This window comes from Ornithodoros turicata, chromosome 5 (genome assembly GCF_037126465.1).
Source record: "Ornithodoros turicata isolate Travis chromosome 5, ASM3712646v1, whole genome shotgun sequence".
Taxonomy (NCBI): Eukaryota; Metazoa; Arthropoda; class Arachnida; order Ixodida; family Argasidae; genus Ornithodoros; species Ornithodoros turicata.
The window spans coordinates 68,467,872-68,487,280 of NC_088205.1; the positions used below are offsets into that span (position 1 = coordinate 68,467,872).

The following is a 19,409-nucleotide window of genomic DNA, read 5'->3' on the forward strand; positions in this document are numbered from 1 at the left end:
AGATGTCCTCTCTGACATCCAAATATCCCAATGTCATACTTTGACCTCATCTGCGATTGTTAGGACATTTTTTAGGACGACAGTTTTCATACTTGTGCTAGCCATTCTCTTTCACTGTTTTCCAGGAATACGTTATCAGCTGGAAAGAGTACAAAATTATTGCAGGTGTGCCGGAAAGTTGTACCCTGGTACCACGTCGACAAAAAGTCCGTGCAGAAAAAGTCTGCAAAATTCTCCAGTAAGTACGGTGCTAGCCAGCTGGTAAAAAGACACGTTAGTTAAGCTCCATCTTTTTTTTTTGTGCGAGGGTATGTGTATTATAAAAAGAAAAGGAAAGGTTAGCCAGGCACCGAGCCGGCTTGCTATTCCTAAGAAAAAGAGACAATGAAAAAGAAAAAGACGGAAATAAAGAAGAAAAATGAAGGAAAGGAAAAAGAGGCACTATCATAACGGAAAAGAAAGAGGGAAAGGCAATGAAAGAAATAATTTGAAGAAGAAAAAAAACGAGACACTATAGCAACGTGACAATGTCAAATGCAGTTCATGAGTCCTGAGGCTTTGAGAAAACGGGGGAGAGCGGCAGTGACAGCCTACTGGGTGGGGTGCGGGACGGGGCCAAGGAAAAGTCATCTGGAGTAGACGGCAACGGAAGGTGTTCCGATGGAGAAGGCGCCGTTAACAATAGAGGAGTTGGTGTTCACTTTTAACAGTGCAATTTACGGAACTTAGCGGGCGCATTTTGAAGAGAAGCCAGGGAATACGGGCAACATTGCATGGAGGTCTTGGAGAAGGGATTCTTCTTTACAACGGTAGTGACGAGAAACTCCATCAATGGGTCCATAGGCTATGGGAATGGGTTATACATGGTAGTTTCAGCCCGCGCACATGTGACACACCGAAGGGGAACATGTGGACGGCATGTGGAGGCTGTCAGCGGCAGACGCGCAAGGGCCACAGGTTAAGTCATCAGATGCAGCTCGTCTCATTGCGCCGTCAACTCGGGTGTTTCCATACAAGCCTATATGCGGCCAGGGACCCATTCAAATGTAATGTTGTGACCAGTGACTAAGAGTTTAGTGAATCTTCGAAGTGTCATGACGCTGTCATGTGTCAATCGCTTATTGTGCTGGGGCGAGATGACGTATATTCTCGAATGATGCCTTGTTGCCGGTAACAAGAATGAAAGGCTGCACACGCATCTCTTCCAAGACAGAGTATGTCCATCTTTGGCTTGACAATGATCCCTTCAAAAAGCTCCGACAGTATATTCCCGTAAAGCAGTTGTCCCTTAGTCCAGTAAGAGCAACGACAGCGGCGCCGAGTGGACGTGGTGGAGGAGAACCGATGTGCAAAGTAATACATAATGGATTTTATAATGCTCAGTTGTGCTCATAGAAGAGGTTACATAAAACCTCGAAAACACAGCACATGCCATCTTTAAAACCCACTATATGAAATATTGCACTCACAACGGCCCTCATGCGCGGCAGGGTCTCATTCATGGGTGCACCCGCAATACAGGCCCGCACAGGCCGCAATACAGGCCTCAAGCACGACAAGGCGTCATCCGTGAGTGCATTCATAATAGGCATCATGCGCAACACGGTATTATCTGTGAGTGCTCTCACAATAGGCCACGCGAAGGGCGAGGTCTCATGAGTGCACTCATGAGTGGCCTCATCGGCTGCTGGACTTCACTCACGTTCACCTGATGTCGCGGTAAAGTGAGGGTGACAGTGACGGGCACTCGTGAGGCCTCTCATGAGAGAGTTGCTCAGCTATATGGTCTCGCAGTTCGCTCAGCTATGTTCACGTCTATGTCATGTCGCGTGGTGGATATAAGGAACAAGCTCTTAAATGCCGCCAAACATGTAAGCCGCTTGCTTGTTGCCTCGCTGCACTTTTCAACGGGCTAGTTGAACACGACTATATAGTCCAATATATATTTTGTTGTTGTTGTTTGTTTGTTTGTTTCTGACACACCTGGTCACCATAAATGTTAGCGCTCTACTCCGTTTGTCGAGGAAGAAACGCTACAGACATATCTAATACAGAATATTTAACACGCCTTCTGCCGTAACGTAGTAATAAAAAGAAACCTTCGTGTGAATTTTTCAGGGGAAGAGGCTTTGATATGTGCTATCGACAGATGAGGAGGCCGTACGATTTCGTAGCATCATGCAAAGATGCCATGTGTAGCTGCAAAGGGAACGAGCTCTGCTTCTGTGACGCCTTCCTCGGCTTTAGACTCGAGTGCGAGAAAAACAATATCACAAGTGACTACCTGCCCGAACGACTTCAAAAACTGATGTTGCTTTGTGGTGAGTGTTAAGTGGACACTTAGGCTTCTCCCCTACTTGACCCCGTGACAATTGAGATCGCACACGTGTTTTTTGTTGTTGTGGTTTTTCCTCATCAGGTTCAATTTTTAAGTGAGCACAATTTGTATTGAGCGATAGCACAATTTGTGAACAATTATTACACACATAACTAACACAATTCATTCTAATAATTTCTGTTCAGAATGATATCTGATTCCTGCAATTGTATACTTTTGTGTACGAAGCATTTCCTGTAATGATTTACAAAGATCGCGCTAAAGTCGCATGGAACTGTCATCACTGTTCATATTCCAAGAGGCCAGAAGAACTGTCGGCTCCTGCCTGCCTTTGTGTGGCTAGCATGTTTTTGAGATGATATAATTTTGGAACAAAAAATGGAAAGCAACATTCTCATTACTGCACACCAATCAACCGTAATATGCATGAGTGTACGCGTCGAGGAGTCCACTCATTCACGAGTGCTCCAGACACGACTCCAGAAACAGAAAAGAGAGATAGAGTAGGAGTTTGTTGCCTTTCCCGTTCCTCTACTGATCTATGAATGAAGTGTCCAGCTCTTCAGGTCTGTGCACGCGTGTTCTTTTCTTAGTGGCTCTCACTCAGACATGTGCATTTCACGTTTGCTTATGCAGGTTGTAGTCCTTTGTTGGGTCACAGTTAACGACGCTCTCTCGTTCTAGAATCCCGATGTCCACCAGGCATGACCTTCATGACCTGCGGGCCACTGCAGAACCGCTTCTGTCCTAGGACGGACATCCCGGTGTACGGTATTCTCAAGACGACCCGCTGTTTACCCGGATGCTTCTGCCCCGAGGACAAAGTGTTTCGTCGCGGGCGATGTGTGGACGCGTCGCTCTGTGGTTAGGCATTAAAGAAAGACTCGTTCCATTTCAGAACACAATATTGCTCTCCCCATCTCACGCTGTGCTTCTCTTTTGCACTTTCCACCAATGTTGAAAAGCGCCACTTCTTCATGAGCAAACCTTGGCTTCGAGTGTTACCTCTTTCTTCCTATTACTATCATTAGCGTGACCTGTACTAGCCGTACTCAGTCAACAGTTAAAAGCTGAAAGTGAAAACTTTCTTCCTTTCTCCGGGGCACCATTATTCCACTAGATCCACTGTTAGACGATGGCCACAGCGAACAATGCACTTTCCCTTGCTTTGCTACTTGAACTCTGCACGGACGCGCATACCGATGACAAGAAACATGGCAGCACCGGCATCGTATAGAGATTGGTAGTTAACGCGCTGCCACACTAGCCTCGAAGTTTCAATTTCTCTTTGGAACCCCACCGCTGGTCAAAGAACCCTAAGGCGGGCAGAAACAAATCCACTGCGTCATACTCATAACGCCACGCAATAGTCGAGATTCTTCAGGATAAACCAACACCTCCAAGATAGTAGAAGGCCTGCGCACTCCCCAACTCACGGAGGCCTGCACGAGCTTTGCGAGCTGCTTCGAGCCTTTCTCTTGTTTGCTCTTTCATTGACGTCATACCAGCATCCACAGCAGGCCTTCGTGTGTGACGCTGTGTCACGTGGGGCGCAGGTCTGATGCCTCTAGGAGGTGTTGGCTGAACCGACAGCCAACCGACCGCGCCTCAAAGAGGGTTGTGTTTTGCGTACTATCTTGAATTCGTCCACTAACTGAGCAATAATATTCGCCCTCATCACATCCTATCGCCTCCACGGGAAACTATCTGTTTTTAACGATACAGAACCTTCGCCGAGAAGGATGGTGTCTCGAATGCATTACGCAGTTCCATTTGGGAGACTGGTCCAGATTTTTGGTGCTCGAATCTTGACGAGTGTTGATGTTGCTACCGTCTGTGCATATCTGAAGCTGTCATTGCTGACACTATAAAATATTTGAAAGCGATGATTAGACGATTGCACGTGCGAAGCGTTTTACAAGTGTTCACACACATGTGGGTTGATTATCCGTGACATCATAGGTGCAGGTTGGGACACAAGTTTACGGAACACGCTTGTGGCGTACTTTTTCTTCGGTGCGACACCCTAGCGGCCGGCGGAAGCAGGTATGTTCACTGCCTCGGAGGGGTGGAAGCGTGTGCTGTTAGAGAGACACTGTGGTAGTTCCGGTGTCGCCTGGGTGTGTCTGGGAACTGGAAGCTACCGCTGTGTGTCGCTGACAGCGCACCCTTCCACCTCTCCGAGACGGTGAACCCACTCGCTTCCGCCGGCAGCTAGGGTGTCGCACCGTAGAAAAAGTACGCCGCTCGCGTGTTCCGTAAACTTTTGTCCCAACCTGTACGACAAACCTCGAGCACACGCATCTGCAGGTGAGAACAGTCAAATGGGACTGATAGAACTGCTTGTGCTGCTTAACACACGTTTTCAGAAGGCGAGCGAATGTGAATTAATGAATTTCTATGTGCTGCTGTATCTTCGTTGTTCACGTATCTCGCTACCCAACTACCCCGGCACTTCAGAAGCCAAGGTTTTACTGCTCTTTTCCACTGTGCAACATGATGAGTAGAATTTGATTTATTCAAACACGTGTAAATAAAACGCTCATAGCAAATAAAAAATCTAAAGCACGCAAGCTGTTTGTGTTGGAAGGCCGTACATTGACTACGGAATGAAAAATAATTGAAGTATTGCCAGTGAGAGTTGATAAATCTGCAAGATCGGTGCAGAAGGAAGGGTTTCATGTCGTAGGACAACTGCGATGAAAAGCAAACTCTCGTACTTACAAACAACGAGGTCCACTAGTCCGTGCAGCTCACTAAGAAAGCATGATGAGGCACAGCAGCTAGCCCAATTGCTCGTCGTGTTGCGGTTCACTAAGAAAGCCATTATTAATCCCTTTGCTGCACCAGCTTGTCGTGTTCGGCTGATATCGGCAGATAAACGATCGCCCCTGGCAACTGTGGGATATTGCGCAACACAGTGTAACACGCGCTCAACGCGTCAGTCGCGCACAGACTCCCGTAATGGAAACTATGCTCCTATGTACTCTGATGTAATATCAATTAAACAGTTGGAAAATACAACAAATGGCGACGAGGATGGGATCTCTCACACCGATGGGATCTCTCACACCGATGGGATCTCTCACACCGATGGGATCTCCCACATCGATGGAATCATCGACTGATCGCATGTGTCTTATGACGTAGAATCATCGATCTGCCGACTGTGAGTACAGGAATTTGGTACTAAAATGAGTGCACCCCTTGTCGGAAGACTTGATGCCTTCGATGAAAACGTCGAGAGCTGGACCTCGTACGTTGAACGTGTAGAGGAGTATTTTGTCCTCAACAATCTTCAAGAAGACAAGAAAGTGGCAGCGCTTATAACCAGCATGGGAGCGAAAACATATAACACTCTCCGCAAATTGACATGCCCAAAGAAGCCTTCGGAGTTAAAGTTCAACGAGATCAAAAAGTACCTCACGGACTATTTCTCTCCGACGCCGTTGGAAATGTCAGAGCGGCATCGTTTCTACAATCGTGTTCAAGGACAGTCCGAATCAGTAAGTGAGTTTTTGGCTGAGTTACGTAAACTCTCCGAACATTGCAATTTTGGCACATTCCTTGACGAAGCCCTTAGAGACAAATTTGTCTGTGGCCTGCAAAGCACCTCTGTTCAACAGCGCATGCTCACCATGAAGGATTTGACCTTGACAAAGGCGCTTCAAGAAGCGGTGTCATGTGAGCTCGCAGCCAAAGGTGTGGAGGAACTACATACCAAAAGAGAAAGCATAAACGGAGCCGCGTCTAGTGTTTCGAAAGTTCGAGACGAGGAAAAGAAGTGCTTCCGCTGCAACAAGAAGGGTCATGTTCCTTCGAAATGCCGATACCTCGACGCTGTATGCCTCCACTGCAACATGAAGGGTCATATACGTCCCGCCTGCAGAAATCTTGCAGCAAACAAGTCGTCCACTGAAGCTAAAACGAAGCAAACCAAAAAGAAGGACACTACAAATACTTCAAAGGCTGAAAATGTTGGAACCATTCGCCAGGGTATTGACTCAGAGCTACTAGCGCACGTCACTGGTGGTGGATGCGAGCCCATTTGGTTAAAACCAGAAATTGAGGGCCATGTAATTCCAATGGAAATGGACACAGGGTCAAAGTATACTATTGTACCCCAAGTTGTCTACTCGAAGCATTTCAGCCACATTCCACTGGAACCTACCTCCATGAAATTTCGAACTGTGACAAGTGAATGCTTCGTACCTGATGGCGTGGCCACAGTTCAAGTAAAATTTCGAGAGAAATGTTCAAGGCTCCAACTCTATGTTGCAAGAACCCCAGGACCAGCACTGTTTGGCCGAGAGTGGATTCAAGAATTCAAGTTGCTTGAAGAAACAAATGGAATCTTCAAGACGTCGACTGCAACGAAAGCTTCTCAAGAAGAAGTCAAAAATAAGCTGAACCAGATTCTAGAAACTCACAAGGTGGTATTTGAAGACTCCATCGGGAAGTTGAATGGAATCAAGGCAACCTTAAACTTGAAGGAAAATGTTCAGCCCAAGTTCTTTCGTGCCCGTCAAGTTCCATACGCACTCAAGGAAAAAGTCTTTGCCGAATTGGACCGACTAGAATCGGAAGGTATTCTGACCAAAGTCAATGTCAGTGAATGGGCTACTCCCATAGTTCCTGTAGTAAAACCCAATGGGACAGTCAGGATATGTGGAGATTTCAAAAGCACCATCAATCAACACTTAGTCGTGGATCAGTATCCTCTACCACTGGTTGAGGACATTTTCGCGAAGTTATCTGGTGGTCAGAAATATACAAAAATTGACCTCCGGCAAGCATTCCTTCAAATGGAAGTGGATGAGAAGTCCAAGCATTTGCTAACTATCAATACAGAAAAGGGACTCTTCCGGTATAACAGGATGGTGTTTGGCATTGCTCCCGCACCTGCGATCTGGCAACGCACCATCGAACAAGTTCTACAGGGTGTTCCTATGACACATGCAACGCAAGACGACATATTAGTGAGTGGTACTGCTGAAGAGGATCATCTCGAAAATCTTTCGAAAGTCCTCAAGCGCCTGGAATCGTTTGGACTAAAAGCAAACCTGCAGAAGTGCTCCTTCTTCCAGGACAGCATTGTGTACTGCGGATACAAGATCAGCAGCGAAGGTTTACACAAGACCCAAGACAAGATCCGTGCTGTACTTGAAGCTCCAGCACCGCAAAACGTCAGCCAGCTGCGTTCCTTTCTTGGGCTAATCAACTACTACGGAAAATTTATTCCGGACAGCGCAAATGTTTTGCGACCTTTGCACGCACTTTTGGAAAAATCTGCAAAGTGGAAATGGACAAAAGACTGCAAGGTAGCCTTCCAAAAAGCAAAGAAATTATTGCGTCTGACACAGTCCTTGTCCACTACAATCCGCAGCTACCACTCCGTCTCGCTTGTGATGCCGGACCACATGGTCTCGGCGTAGTTCTTTCTCACGAAATGCCTGATGGGACGGAAAGGCCAATCGCATTTTCCTCGAGAACCCTTAAAACGGCAGAAAAGAACTACTCACAAATTGACAAAGAGGCCCTAGCCATTATCTGGGGAGTACAGAAGTTCTACGCTTATTTATATGGCCGACATTTCAGACTTATAACGGACCATCAACCATTGACGCAGATCTTCTCGCCAATGAAGGGTATACCTGCAATGCAAGCAGCACGTCTCCAACGCTATGCTCTCTTTCTCTCCGGCATGGACTACGACATAGTGTATAAGAGGTCAGAAGACAACGGCAATGCTGACAGTTTGTCACGGTTACCTCTACCGGATGTTCCACCGGAGGGCCCAGATGAAGCTGAGCTTTACCATTTAAGCCAATTTGAGCAACTTCCTGTTACTCATTCAACACTGCGAGACGCAACCCGACGAGATGTTATTCTGTCCAAGATATATTGGAATGTCATGAATGGCTGGGACAGTTCTAACTCGGACGAAGATCTTGTGCCTTACATCCGACGCAAAGATGAACTATCTGTGCAACAAGGAGTTCTAACATGGGGCACTCGCACCGTCATTCCCGCGAAACTCGTACAGTCAATTCTTGACGAACTTCACCGTGGTCACATGGGAATCGTTAAAATGAAAGCTTTGGCACGATCCTACGTATGGTGGCCAAACATCGATCATGACATCGAAGCTGTTGCAAAGAATTGCGAAGGTTGTCTGAAGAACCAAAATGAGCCACCTAAGGCTCCATATCATCCGTGGGAAATTCCTAACGGACCATGGAAACGAGTCCACTTGGACTTCGCCGGGCCATTCCAAGATAAAATGTTCCTGGTAGTTGTGGACGCCTTCTCCAAATGGCCTGAAGTAATCGTCATGAGCTCTACTACTGCTTCTCACACTGTAGATGTCCTACGGACGATCTTTGCCAGAAACGGCATACCCGAACGTATCGTCACTGACAATGGACCACAGTTCACATCAAGCGTGTTCATGGAGTTCATGAGGAACAATGGAATTCAACATTCCTTGACAGCACCATACCACCCAGCAACCAATGGACTTGCTGAGCGTTTTGTCCAGACACTCAAATCAAGCCTGAAATCTATGCAGGGGGAAGGGAGTATCCACGAGAATCTCGCAAAGTTCCTTATTGCATATCGCACTTGCCCCCACACAACGACTGGAGAAACTCCGTCTAAACTCTTCCTGGGACGCGAAATTCGCACCCGCCGGTCACTTATCAGGACAAGTGTTCAAGACAGTATACGAGACAAGCAAGATAAATTGTTCGAGCGGAACCATGGAAGAGAACGTTACTTTGAACCGGGACAACATGTTTCTGTTCGTGACTACAGAGGAACCGATAAGTGGACCACTGGTCTTGTCCTCAGACGCCACGGACCATTGTCCTATGAAGTAAAGGTTGGTGACAAAGTCTGGCGCCGGCACATCGACCAGCTGAAACCGGGTGCCTGCGAACGTCAAAACGCTCGAGAAGAAAACCGCGGACCAACTTCAAATGACTCTGGTGTTCCAGAGCCCATGGTAGCGGATCGACCACACCAACCAGAAGCAGAAGATACTCCTCCGAGCGAGTTGCACACGACTCCTGAGAATGTGCACGCTCCGAATACAGCAGTCCTTGATCTAGGAAATGGGAATGCACAAGTCGCAAAGACGCCCCGTCCCCAACGAAAAAGAAGACCTCCGGAAAGGCTGATTGTGGGACTGGGCTAAAGAATTTGGCGGGGAGGAGATGTCGTGTTCGGCTGATATCGGCAGATAAACGATCGCCCCTGGCAACTGTGGGATATTGCGCAACACAGTGTAACACGCGCTCAACGCGTCAGTCGCGCACAGACTCCCGTAATGGAAACTATGCTCCTATGTACTCTGATGTAATATCAATTAAACAGTTGGAAAATACAACACAGCTCACGTTGTGTTCATCTCAGACTCCATTCATGTCTCTAGAGGCATCCCTCAGTTTCTTCGAAACGGCACATACACGGCAGCCAGTCAAGCCATGAGCGTACTCTGTCGCACAATACGTCTTTAACCACACTACAAACACCAGTTTGCCTCACCACCAGGGCCTTCCTACCAACCCAACTGAAACAGTGCGAACTAGGTGTAAATTTCCGGACAAAGCCACTCCAGTATGTTCCAATAGCATTTGTATCCTCTGGTCACGCTGCGTTCCCGCTGCCAGTTGAGACGCGTGCTGCGTCCGTCCCTGCACCGAGCATGCGTGCTTATCAGTCGGTACCACGAGACAGGAGAGAGTTGTACATCGGAAACGAGATAACAGGTCCAAAAACGTGACACGGCAATCGACTTATTCCGTGGAAGGAAGTGACGTGAAGAAATCACATGATGCGGAAGAAAGAAAAAAAAAAAAACAACAAGAAAAGTTGCTGGCATCGAAGGCACTTTTAGGGCGATATATTCGCTGTTTGTAATGTCCTTGCACCCTCAGCTCTTCGTTGTAACGTTTGCGTCAAACTCTCCAATAAAGTGCCTCCGGGATCGCCCAGAGCAGTCTCTATTCGGAATATATCGGTGGGCGGCTCTCCTCCTGAGACTCTTCCCTTAACTATACCGATTCGCGGGACTTTATACCGTTCTCCAAGGAAGGGTTTGTTATAGCTCCAACATACAGGAAGTGCATCGCGAAAACAGGCCCAGCGAAATATTCACCATACGACGACTCTGTCCGAATTCGGTGTTGATCAGAACTGCGAATATAACCACTTCCACAGTCACGCACGTCCTACAATTAATTATTTGAACTCACATACATACTTGACGTATACGGTGCCTCCAAGGGTACGCGAAAGACATACGACAAGGAATAATTTACCAGAGAGCTTTAGTAGACCGTTCCGTAACGTACGGAACATTAACGCGGAGTCTGTACTTCGGTACCGTCAAACGGATAGCAAGAGAGTTGTAGCAGACGGCGCGCCGCTCCGTGACGCAGACGAAGCCAACACTTGTGTCACGCCCCTCTCGCGCTCCTGGTGCCTGCGAGCCCCATTCATTCGTTTCCAGTAGTTGGTGGCAAACGGCCACAGTATTAAAGCCTTCTTGTACTTCCTGCCTGGTCCGTCCATCAACTACATTGGTGACCCGAACAAAACCGGACATGGACCCACCGCCAGCAAGCCCCGCCGTGAACGTACCCGGCGCCTTTCCGCCCGCTGCCTCACCGTCTAGCACGGCCCCGCCCACCTCTGCAGCCGTGCAGCATTTCGCCGTTCGGCTTCCCCCCTTTTGGCCTCAGAACCCAGCTGTGTGGTTTTTGCAGGTGGAGTGCCAATTTGAACTCGCGCACATCACCACTCAGCTCACCAAATTCCGCCACGTTGTCAGCGTGCTTCCGCAAGACATTGCCGCCCAGGTAGTCGATATCCTGTCTGCTCCTCCAGCGAACGCTCCCTTCGATGCCCTGAAGACTGCCATCCTGGAGCGCACTACAGCATCGGAGCGTAAGCGCCTCCAACAGCTTCTGACCGCCGAAGAGCTTGGTGATCGCCGCCCGAGTCAACTCCTACGCGACATGCAAAATCTCCTTGCCGATCGCGCGGCGACCTTTGATCCCACCCTCTTAAAGGAGCTCTTCCTGAGCCGCCTGCCCGCGAACGTGCAAATGATTTTGGCCACAGCCACCACCCACCCTCTGCAAGACCTGGCCGCTCACGCAGACAAGATTATGGAGGTCTCCCCTCCGCAAGTCGCTGCAATTCCTGCTGCCGCCTCCTTCTCCCACGCAGTTGCGTCAGGACCAGCCACTTGCGCCGCTATTACTGACACCCATCCTTCGAACCTCACGGGTGCCGTGGCGCAGCTCCAAGCCGATCTCGCCCGTCTTTCGACCCTGGTAGAACAGCTGACCGTGCAGTCCCGCAACGACACTCGGCGGCGAGGATCAAGGTCCCCACGACGTCGTTACAACAGTCGTCCCCGTTCTCCCACACCTACGCCACAACAGCCATCCCGTCTCTGCCGTTACCATCGTCGTTTTGGCTCCAACGCCCAGCACTGCATTCTTCCTTGCTCCTGGGCGGAAAACTCCGGCGGAGACCGCTAGTGGCTGCGGCAGTCTCCGGCAATCCAGGCAGCCGACTTTACTTCGTGGTGGACCAGGCATCCCACACCAAATTCCTGGTCGATACGGGCGCCGAAGTTAGCGTGCTCCCTGCCTCTGCCCTCGACAAAAAGCGCCCCCCGCTTTTTCATCTCACTGCCGTCAACAATACCGGAATTCCCGTGTACACGCAGCGCTCCCTCACCCTAAACCTAGGCCTGCGACGAAACTTTCCATGGTTATTTTTGGTGGCCGCCGTCGACAGAGCCATTTTGGGAGCAGATTTTCTCCATCATTTCCGCCTCACCGTCGACGTCGCTCGCAAGAGACTCGTGGACACGTCCACCTCACTCTCCGTTCCAGCAGCCTCGGCTAGCGACCTTCCCCCTCCGAGCGGCCCAACAATCTCTGCACTTATGTCGCCTTATGCGGCGATCCTGTGCGACTTTCCTAGCCTCACTCGTGCACCGGACTGGACGAAGCCTGTGACACATGATGTCGTGCACTATATCAACACCACTGGTGCACCAGTCTTCGCTCGCCCGCGTCCCTTGGCGCCCGAAAAGCTCAAGATAGCTCGCGCGGAATTCGACCACATGCTCTCCATTGGTGTCGCCCGTCCCTCTTCTAGCAACTGGTCATCCCCACTTCACATGGTGCCTAAGAAGACGGGGGACTGGCGCCCATGTGGCGACTTTCGCGCATTAAACCTGGTCACAACACCCGACCGGTATCCCCTCCCCAGGCTTCAAGATTTCACCAGCAACCTGCACGGCGCCAAAATCTTCAGCAAAATAGATCTAATGAAAGCTTACCACCAGATTCCCGTCGCTCCAGAGGACATTATCAAGACAGCTATTACGACACCGTTTGGACTGTTTGAGTTTCCACGCATGCCCTTCGGCTTACGAAATGCGGCTCAAACGTTCCAACGTTTCATCGATTGCGTCGTCCGAGGGCTTCCTTTTGTTTTTGCTTATATAGACGATATTTTGGTGGCAAGCTCCTCACCTCAAGAACACGAACGCCACCTTCGCCTGCTGTTCCAGCGCCTGACTGACCATGGCATCGTCGTGAACGTGGCGAAGTGTGAATTCGGTGTCGCCTCCACTGAGTTCTTAGGCCACCGAGTCACTTCTGAAGGCATTGCCCCCCTGGAAGGCAAGGTCGAGGCCATAACCAACTTCCCCCGTCCTGAGTCCCTCCGACAACTGCGCCGCTTTCTCGGCCTTATAAATTTTTACCGGCGTTTTATTCCGCACTGCGCAGAGACCCTACGTCCTCTTGAAGAACTGCTCGCCGGCGGGAAATCTAACACGTCTCCTTTACCGTGGACCCCGACAACCGATGCCGCCTTCACCAAGATCAAAGGCGACCTCGCCCAGTCGACGCTACTGTATCACCCGCAACATGACGCCCCAACAGTACTCATGGTCGACGCGTCTAATGTCGCCGTCGGGGCAGTCGTCCAACAGCAGATCGACGGCGATTGGCGGCCCACGGCTTTCTTCTCCAAAGCCCTCCAACCTCCAGAGGGAAACTACAGCACTTTTGGCCGTGAACTGCTGTCTGCCTACCTTGCCGTGCGGCATTTCCGGCATTTCCGGAAGGCCGTCGGTTTTCCATCCTTTCCGACCACAAGCCTTGACGCATGCCTTCCGTTCCGCCAGCAGTCGGTACTCCCCCCGAGAAATCCGCCATCTCTCCTACATCGCGGAGTTTTCCACTGACATCCAGCACGTCCGTGGGGCGGACAACTCTCCGGCCGACGCATTGAGCAGGCTTGCGCACCTGAACGCCATCGACCCGCAACTCTCCCCTGAGCTTATCGCCCAGGCCCAGACCTCCGACGACGAGCTCACCCGCTTGCGCGCTTCCAACACCACCTCCCTGAAGCTTACCGACGTCGCCATTCCCGACTCTCAGCTGATGCTGTGTTGCGATACCGTCCGGAGCCCAGCCCAGGCCTTTCGTTCCCGCCGGTCTTCGCCGAGCGATTTTCCATTCCCTGCACGACCTTGCGCATCCCGGCGTTCGTGCGTCCCAGCACATGATCAGCGTGCGTTATGTTTGGCCCTCGCTACGTGCTGACGTTCGTGCTTGGGTCCGCGCCTGCCTGCCCTGTCAACGATCAAAGGTGCATCGCCACACGATCGCCCCCCATAGCCCGTTTGCCCTTCCCGACACTCGCTTCGACGTGGTGCATCTGGACATAGTGGGCCCCTTGCCTCCGTCATCCGGTTTCCGGTACATGTTGACAGCGATCGACCGGTTCACCCGTTGGCCAGAGGCGGTGCCAATGCCCGACATGACGGCCGAAACTGTCGCCGCTACCTTCCTCTCGGCATGGATCTCCCGATTCGGCGTTCCGTCTCACGTTACTACGGACCGCGGCAGACAGTTTGAAAGTGCCCTCTTCTCCGCCTTCACCAACTTGCTCGGAACTGCCCGGGTGCGGACGACATCGTACCATCCCGCATCCAACGGCATTGTCGAGTGCATGCACCGTCAATTAAAAGCTGCACTCATTGCCCACGAAGACCGAACGCACTGGTCGGCCCACCTCCCTATCGGCCTTCTTGGACTCCGTGCCGCGCTCAAGCCTGACCTTGGTGCCAGCCCGGCGGAGCTCGTCTACGGCAGGGCCCTGCGCCTGCCTGGAGAATTTTTCGCCTCTTCAAATCAGTGTAGCACATCATCACACTTCGTGCGGCACCTTCACGACTTTTTCAGCTCCATTCGTCCCGTCCGGCCTCGCCCATCCTCGTCATACAAGCCCTACGTTCCACAAGACCTCCAGAGCGCCACCCACGTTTTCGTTCGCGCTGACGCTATACGGAAATCCCTGACACCGCCTTATTCCGGTCCTCATCCTGTACTTGGTCGCGCCGGCAAGAACTACCGTGTAAATCTCAACGGCACGCACGACACTGTGAGTGTCGACCGTCTGAAGCCGGCCTACGTCGAAGCTTGCCCGCCAGTCGTCGCGGCTCTCCCCGACGTCCCGTTCCCCCTTCAACGTCGTCGGCCCAACACTACTCCTCTGTCCCACCAACCTGCAGCCAAGACCGTTACATGGTCAGACAGTTTGGCACTGTCTCCAGCGGGGGGGCCATGTAGCAGACGGCGCGCCGCTCCGTGACGAAGCCAAGACACTTGTGTCACGCCCCTCTCGCGCTCCTGGTGCCTGCGAGCCCCATTCATTCGTTTCTAGTAGTTGGTGGCAAACGGCCACAGTATTAAAGCCTTCTTGTACTTCCTGCCTGGTCCGTCCATCAACCACAGAGTTTTAGCAGATTGTCAGGCAACGCTACGAACGGTACGGTGAGAACTGTGTTGCTATCCAACGGAGATTATATGAACTACCGTTCCGAAGTTGCCTAGGCATCTCTCTCTGAACGAATTACCTGCTATAACTACGTTTTCGCGCTCTGTTTTTTTAATTATTTCTTCGCGTGTTAAACCAAATTCGTTGTTCTTCCAACAAACGAAAGGACAACGGACAACCCCTACCGGTCAGTTCATCGCTGTCACCCGTCGTGATGGCGGATGCAACTGCTCAGTGCTCACTCGGACTTGGTTGGCAGTATCCAGAGACCACAGGTTCGTGTTTCCGAATGGTACAAGGTATACGGCTTCTCTTAAGAAGATGATGTAGTGCCTCGTACTGAAGCGTAGTCTTGTAGTCTTCACTTGGGACACAGTCGACGAGGTGTTCCAGGCAGCCATCTTGTTTTTTGGGACGAAAACAACGTAAGGGACGGAACGCAAAAAAGATGAGCCGATCGTTCCAACGTAAAATGCGGACGCAGTGCCTGCGTTCCCGCGAATGCGCTCTTGCTCACATGGAGAATAGCGTTCCTTCCGTTCGCTGCGTAACGTTTAGCTAAAACTCTCTATCGTCTCTAGTAGCATCATGTCGGCTTTTGAACAACGATGCAGCATGAGTCGATAATTGCAATTCTCTACTTGATTATGCACTCAATACGTGGAGCCCAAATAGGTGCACACAAGGTCCCCTAAGCGTACACAGCGGCTGTCTGAATCCATTGCTTTCGAGTATTCTCGTCTTCTTTAGAAAGGTTGTAGGGACGCTGATGCAGCTTCTCTCGGATGCAATGCGTACATCTCTGGTACGTACCACTGTGGACAAACTTCATAGCGCGCGAGACGCGCGGCTTTTCTGAAGAAGCACCACCGTACCGGAACAGCTTCGAGAGGTAAGCGGTCCGTTGCCATTTCATTCGAGGTAGTGGTAAGTAGTCTCGTGAGGTAAGCCGCTAACGCGCGAGTTTCGCTGACATTAGTGAGTTTTAATGCACCCTACGCTATCCCTAACGTACGCCAAAGAGCGTAGGATGCACTAAATCTCTCTGTTGTCGTGCACAGAGTGCACTATCGTGAAGTGGCTTACAGTAATAACACCCACGATGTGTAAAAACCAAGGAACGTTTTTGGTTTGCCGCACGCTCACGTGGTCGTTATTCCTTCCACTTCCTTTATTCCGTCGTTCGCGCCCTTGTAATTCATTATTAAACTGCAACTCGAACGTCATCGCAGAGAAGTGAACAGTGATATCCACGGGGAGTGCCAGAGTGGAGAATGTGAAAGGCAAAAGAGCTGGCTAGAAGCTTGCGATATTACCAACGGTACTCCACACGAAATGGGAACGGTCCTCTTCCCCCCCCCCCCCGCAGCTCTTCCTGGCGTTCCTTCAGAAAAGCCACGCGCGCAATTGCTTTTTTTTTTTTTTTCACAGCTGTACCTAGCGTCCACAGAGTATCGTGTCTGGAGCGTCGATCGGCAGCTTATGGTTGTGTGGGCGTGTATCATACGCAGAGTTGCGCTCATAGGTCTGCGGCAAGGCGTTGTCCTTCGACAACCAACGGTTAGGAGTTCTATCTCCCGTATGGGCTATACATTTTTCTCATAAGAGGTGGAAGAGCAGGACAGGACAACTGTGATTGGAGGATGGAGGATGTACCAGTCTCTCAAGAAGCAGGAAGGTAGGGTACACTGTACAGCAACTCTAGGCATGCTCGTGTGGCCACCACAGCCTTCTAACCGCGTCAGCGCGGAGTAACTTGATGCCGCTCAAAATTAGCGCGGTGGATAACGCAAATTGCAGGCACAGCCATAAACCTGAGACCATCGAGCACATTCTAAAGGGCAACTTCGTGTACGAAAAGGCACGCCAGAATTTTTTTGCAGACTGCAAGAATGATACCCTCAAGGCCACTGCACAACACAGTGGCTGACTTTCCGCGAGACGCATGGGCGCCCAGAATTTATGCAGCCTTCTATGCGTAACGAGACCCCCTTGGAGGCTTCTATAATGCCTTAGGTACAGGTCGGTTTCCGGCTTTGAGTGCAGGATAACCACCTATCCAGCTTACTTCACACCCTCTGCATCTCTCTCTTATAATCACCACCTCACATACCAGCCATGCTGGTAACGATGCCCACAGCTGTGAAGCCAACAAGGCAAGCTGCCTCCAACATTACCACCGCAACCCGTTCGCTGCTGACACTAATCTGCGCTGGGAAAAATACGCGCAGGGCTCAGGGCAGGACCCACAGGTCCATGTCGTAGTTTAACATTGTCGTAGTTTAACATTGTCGTAGTTTAGCACAAGTCCTATACTACTAACGTCGCCAAAGTTCCCTGCGAACCCATCCCAATGGATACGCACATTCCCCTGGAGCACTAGGACGCCGTGAGGCAGATCGTTCAGAAAAGTCATATCTACAGGGAGCATTGCGCTAAGTACACCTTCTAAGGTGATGCCCGAACAAGTGGTTGACCAGTGTTACCAAGGCGTTTCCATGGATATCGTTTACGCAAGCGAGATACTTCACAGGCTTTATTAATATGATTAATGCAATAAACGATCATGTGCGATAAATGAATGGGTGATCGCCGTCTGAAGTTTCTTAGCAGATGTCGCTGGACTATGGCACCAAGATGTATGGCCTAAGGGACCTTTGTAAGTGGGACAAAAATAAAATGCTTCCTATATGAGTGCCATCCCAGAAGCGTTGAATATGTGAATAATACACTGCAAAATGATAGCATCGATAAGGGTAACGTAGAACGATAAAATCCAGCATCTCTCTACAGCACACGTGATGAACAGTATTCGGTATAGACGTCCCTTGCCGATTGCTGAGCACATTAAAATTCATAGCAAAAGAAAAGCGCGCGAAGTCTAAAAGTCTTCAGTCCAGTCACTTTGTACTTTGTTTGCATTCGCAATCAACTAAGAGTACGTCACACAATATGTACACGAACACACCCCAAGGACTTTTCCGTCAGGACGGGCCTCACTTCCGGGCCTAGCTTCCACTAGCACAGGGAACTAGACATTAGATGTTCTCACAGGGGACATTGGGCGATCACCACATTTGTCTGCGTCCTGCCACGTAAGAACCTTGGCATGCACAAGCTTCGGTTCGTCGCTGTCTTGGCGAGATAGCCTCGATAATCTGGTAGGTGACAGCACGATACGATTGTCCCCACTTGACGATTCTTCGTTCGATGGCGTCGACTTGCCCTGGAAATAACGGAGGAGACATAATGAGTCACTGGTTTTACTGAAGACTATGTTCACTGCTCCCCCCAGAGATCGCGCTGAGCCTGCGCCTCTTTTCTTTTCGTGTTTTTTTTTACGCGGGAATAGCAAGTCGGCTTTTCGAGCCAGGTTAACCTTTCCCCTCTTTTTGTTTTTTCTTTGCAATAAACCTATATCCCCCCCCCCAAGCAGCACAATGTACTGAAACTCGAGTGCAATAGGGGTGGACGGGTAGGTGGAAGGCCTTGAATAGACTCGTGACACTAAAGAACATTGATAAGATACATAGCGTCCACCCCTATTGCACTCGACTTTCAGTATGTGCTGCCTGGGTCCAGACGGATGTCGATCAACAACATGACAACAACTACATGAATGGCGACGGGATGAGGTGATTCACCGCAACAATTGCGGTACCATGCCTCAGTGCATGTGGTTAATATAGGAGCGGGATGACGATGAAAACGATGAGGCACAAAAACTCGCACACACACGTGACACACGCAACTGAGATCACACATGCGGGTGCGTCGTAGCTGATGGGGATGTCGATCGCTCCGCATGTAACAAGTGACAGTGTGGTGAGTGACAGTACACGTCCATTTTTGATGACGATATATTTACTCGACGGGTGATCTCTCCCTGTTGACAAATAGAAAACATTGCGACCTGTTCTTCCGCATTGCAGCCGCAAAAGCCAATCCACTTTTCCCGTATACATTCATTCTTGTGGCTAAGGACATAAGATAGGTAGAAGGCGGGGAAGAGACAAGAGACAGTTAAGGGCCAATGGCCAAGAAGGTAACAGAAGCCAGGTAAGCGTCAGAAGCCAAGTAGGTGGCAGAAGCAGGTTGCTGGTGGAAGAACAGGTGAGCCAAGTAGGTGACAGGAGCAGGTGTTTAGAGGTAAGCAACACACGCCAGGTTGTCGACAGCAGCGGGACTAGAG

At 50.3% G+C, this 19,409-nt stretch overlaps 5 protein-coding genes across 9 annotated transcripts in view; 4 read left to right on the top strand and 1 right to left on the bottom strand.

Moving 5' to 3' along the window:
* The window catches only part of LOC135394648 (sushi, von Willebrand factor type A, EGF and pentraxin domain-containing protein 1-like), a 72,808-nt gene extending 67,902 nt beyond the window's left edge, over positions 1-4,906 (top strand). For both annotated transcript variants that reach the window (XM_064625489.1, XM_064625490.1), the window contains 3 exons: positions 126-238; positions 2,119-2,321; positions 3,023-4,906. In XM_064625489.1, the coding sequence (XP_064481559.1) occupies positions 126-238; positions 2,119-2,321; positions 3,023-3,207 (501 nt within the window). In that variant the 3' untranslated portion in view covers positions 3,208-4,906. The remainder of the gene's footprint in view (positions 1-125; positions 239-2,118; positions 2,322-3,022) is intronic.
* A 626-nt stretch (positions 4,907-5,532) lies between these two features.
* Positions 5,533-7,773, top strand: LOC135395911 (uncharacterized protein K02A2.6-like). Its single transcript, XM_064626998.1, has one exon. The coding sequence runs from the start codon at positions 5,533-5,535 to the stop codon at positions 7,771-7,773; it is 2,241 nt and encodes a 746-aa protein (XP_064483068.1).
* Positions 7,774-7,787: 14 nt separating this feature from the next.
* Positions 7,788-9,536, top strand: LOC135395912 (uncharacterized protein K02A2.6-like). The gene has a single exon (XM_064626999.1). It carries the CDS (start codon positions 7,788-7,790, stop codon positions 9,534-9,536), a length of 1,749 nt encoding a protein of 582 aa, XP_064483069.1.
* Positions 9,537-10,947: 1,411 nt separating this feature from the next.
* On the top strand, positions 10,948-15,031 carry LOC135395913 (uncharacterized). The gene is made up of 4 exons (XM_064627000.1): positions 10,948-11,800; positions 11,842-13,565; positions 13,627-13,925; positions 14,056-15,031. Exons 1-4 carry the CDS (start codon positions 10,948-10,950, stop codon positions 15,029-15,031), a joined length of 3,852 nt encoding a protein of 1,283 aa, XP_064483070.1.
* Positions 15,032-17,738: 2,707 nt separating this feature from the next.
* Positions 17,739-19,409, bottom strand: part of LOC135394650 (sodium-dependent dopamine transporter-like) — an 89,916-nt gene continuing 88,245 nt past the window's right edge. For all 4 annotated transcript variants that reach the window (XM_064625495.1, XM_064625493.1, XM_064625494.1 and 1 more), the window contains one exon: positions 17,739-18,443. In XM_064625495.1, the coding sequence (XP_064481565.1) occupies positions 18,249-18,443 (195 nt within the window). In that variant the 3' untranslated portion in view covers positions 17,739-18,248. The remainder of the gene's footprint in view (positions 18,444-19,409) is intronic.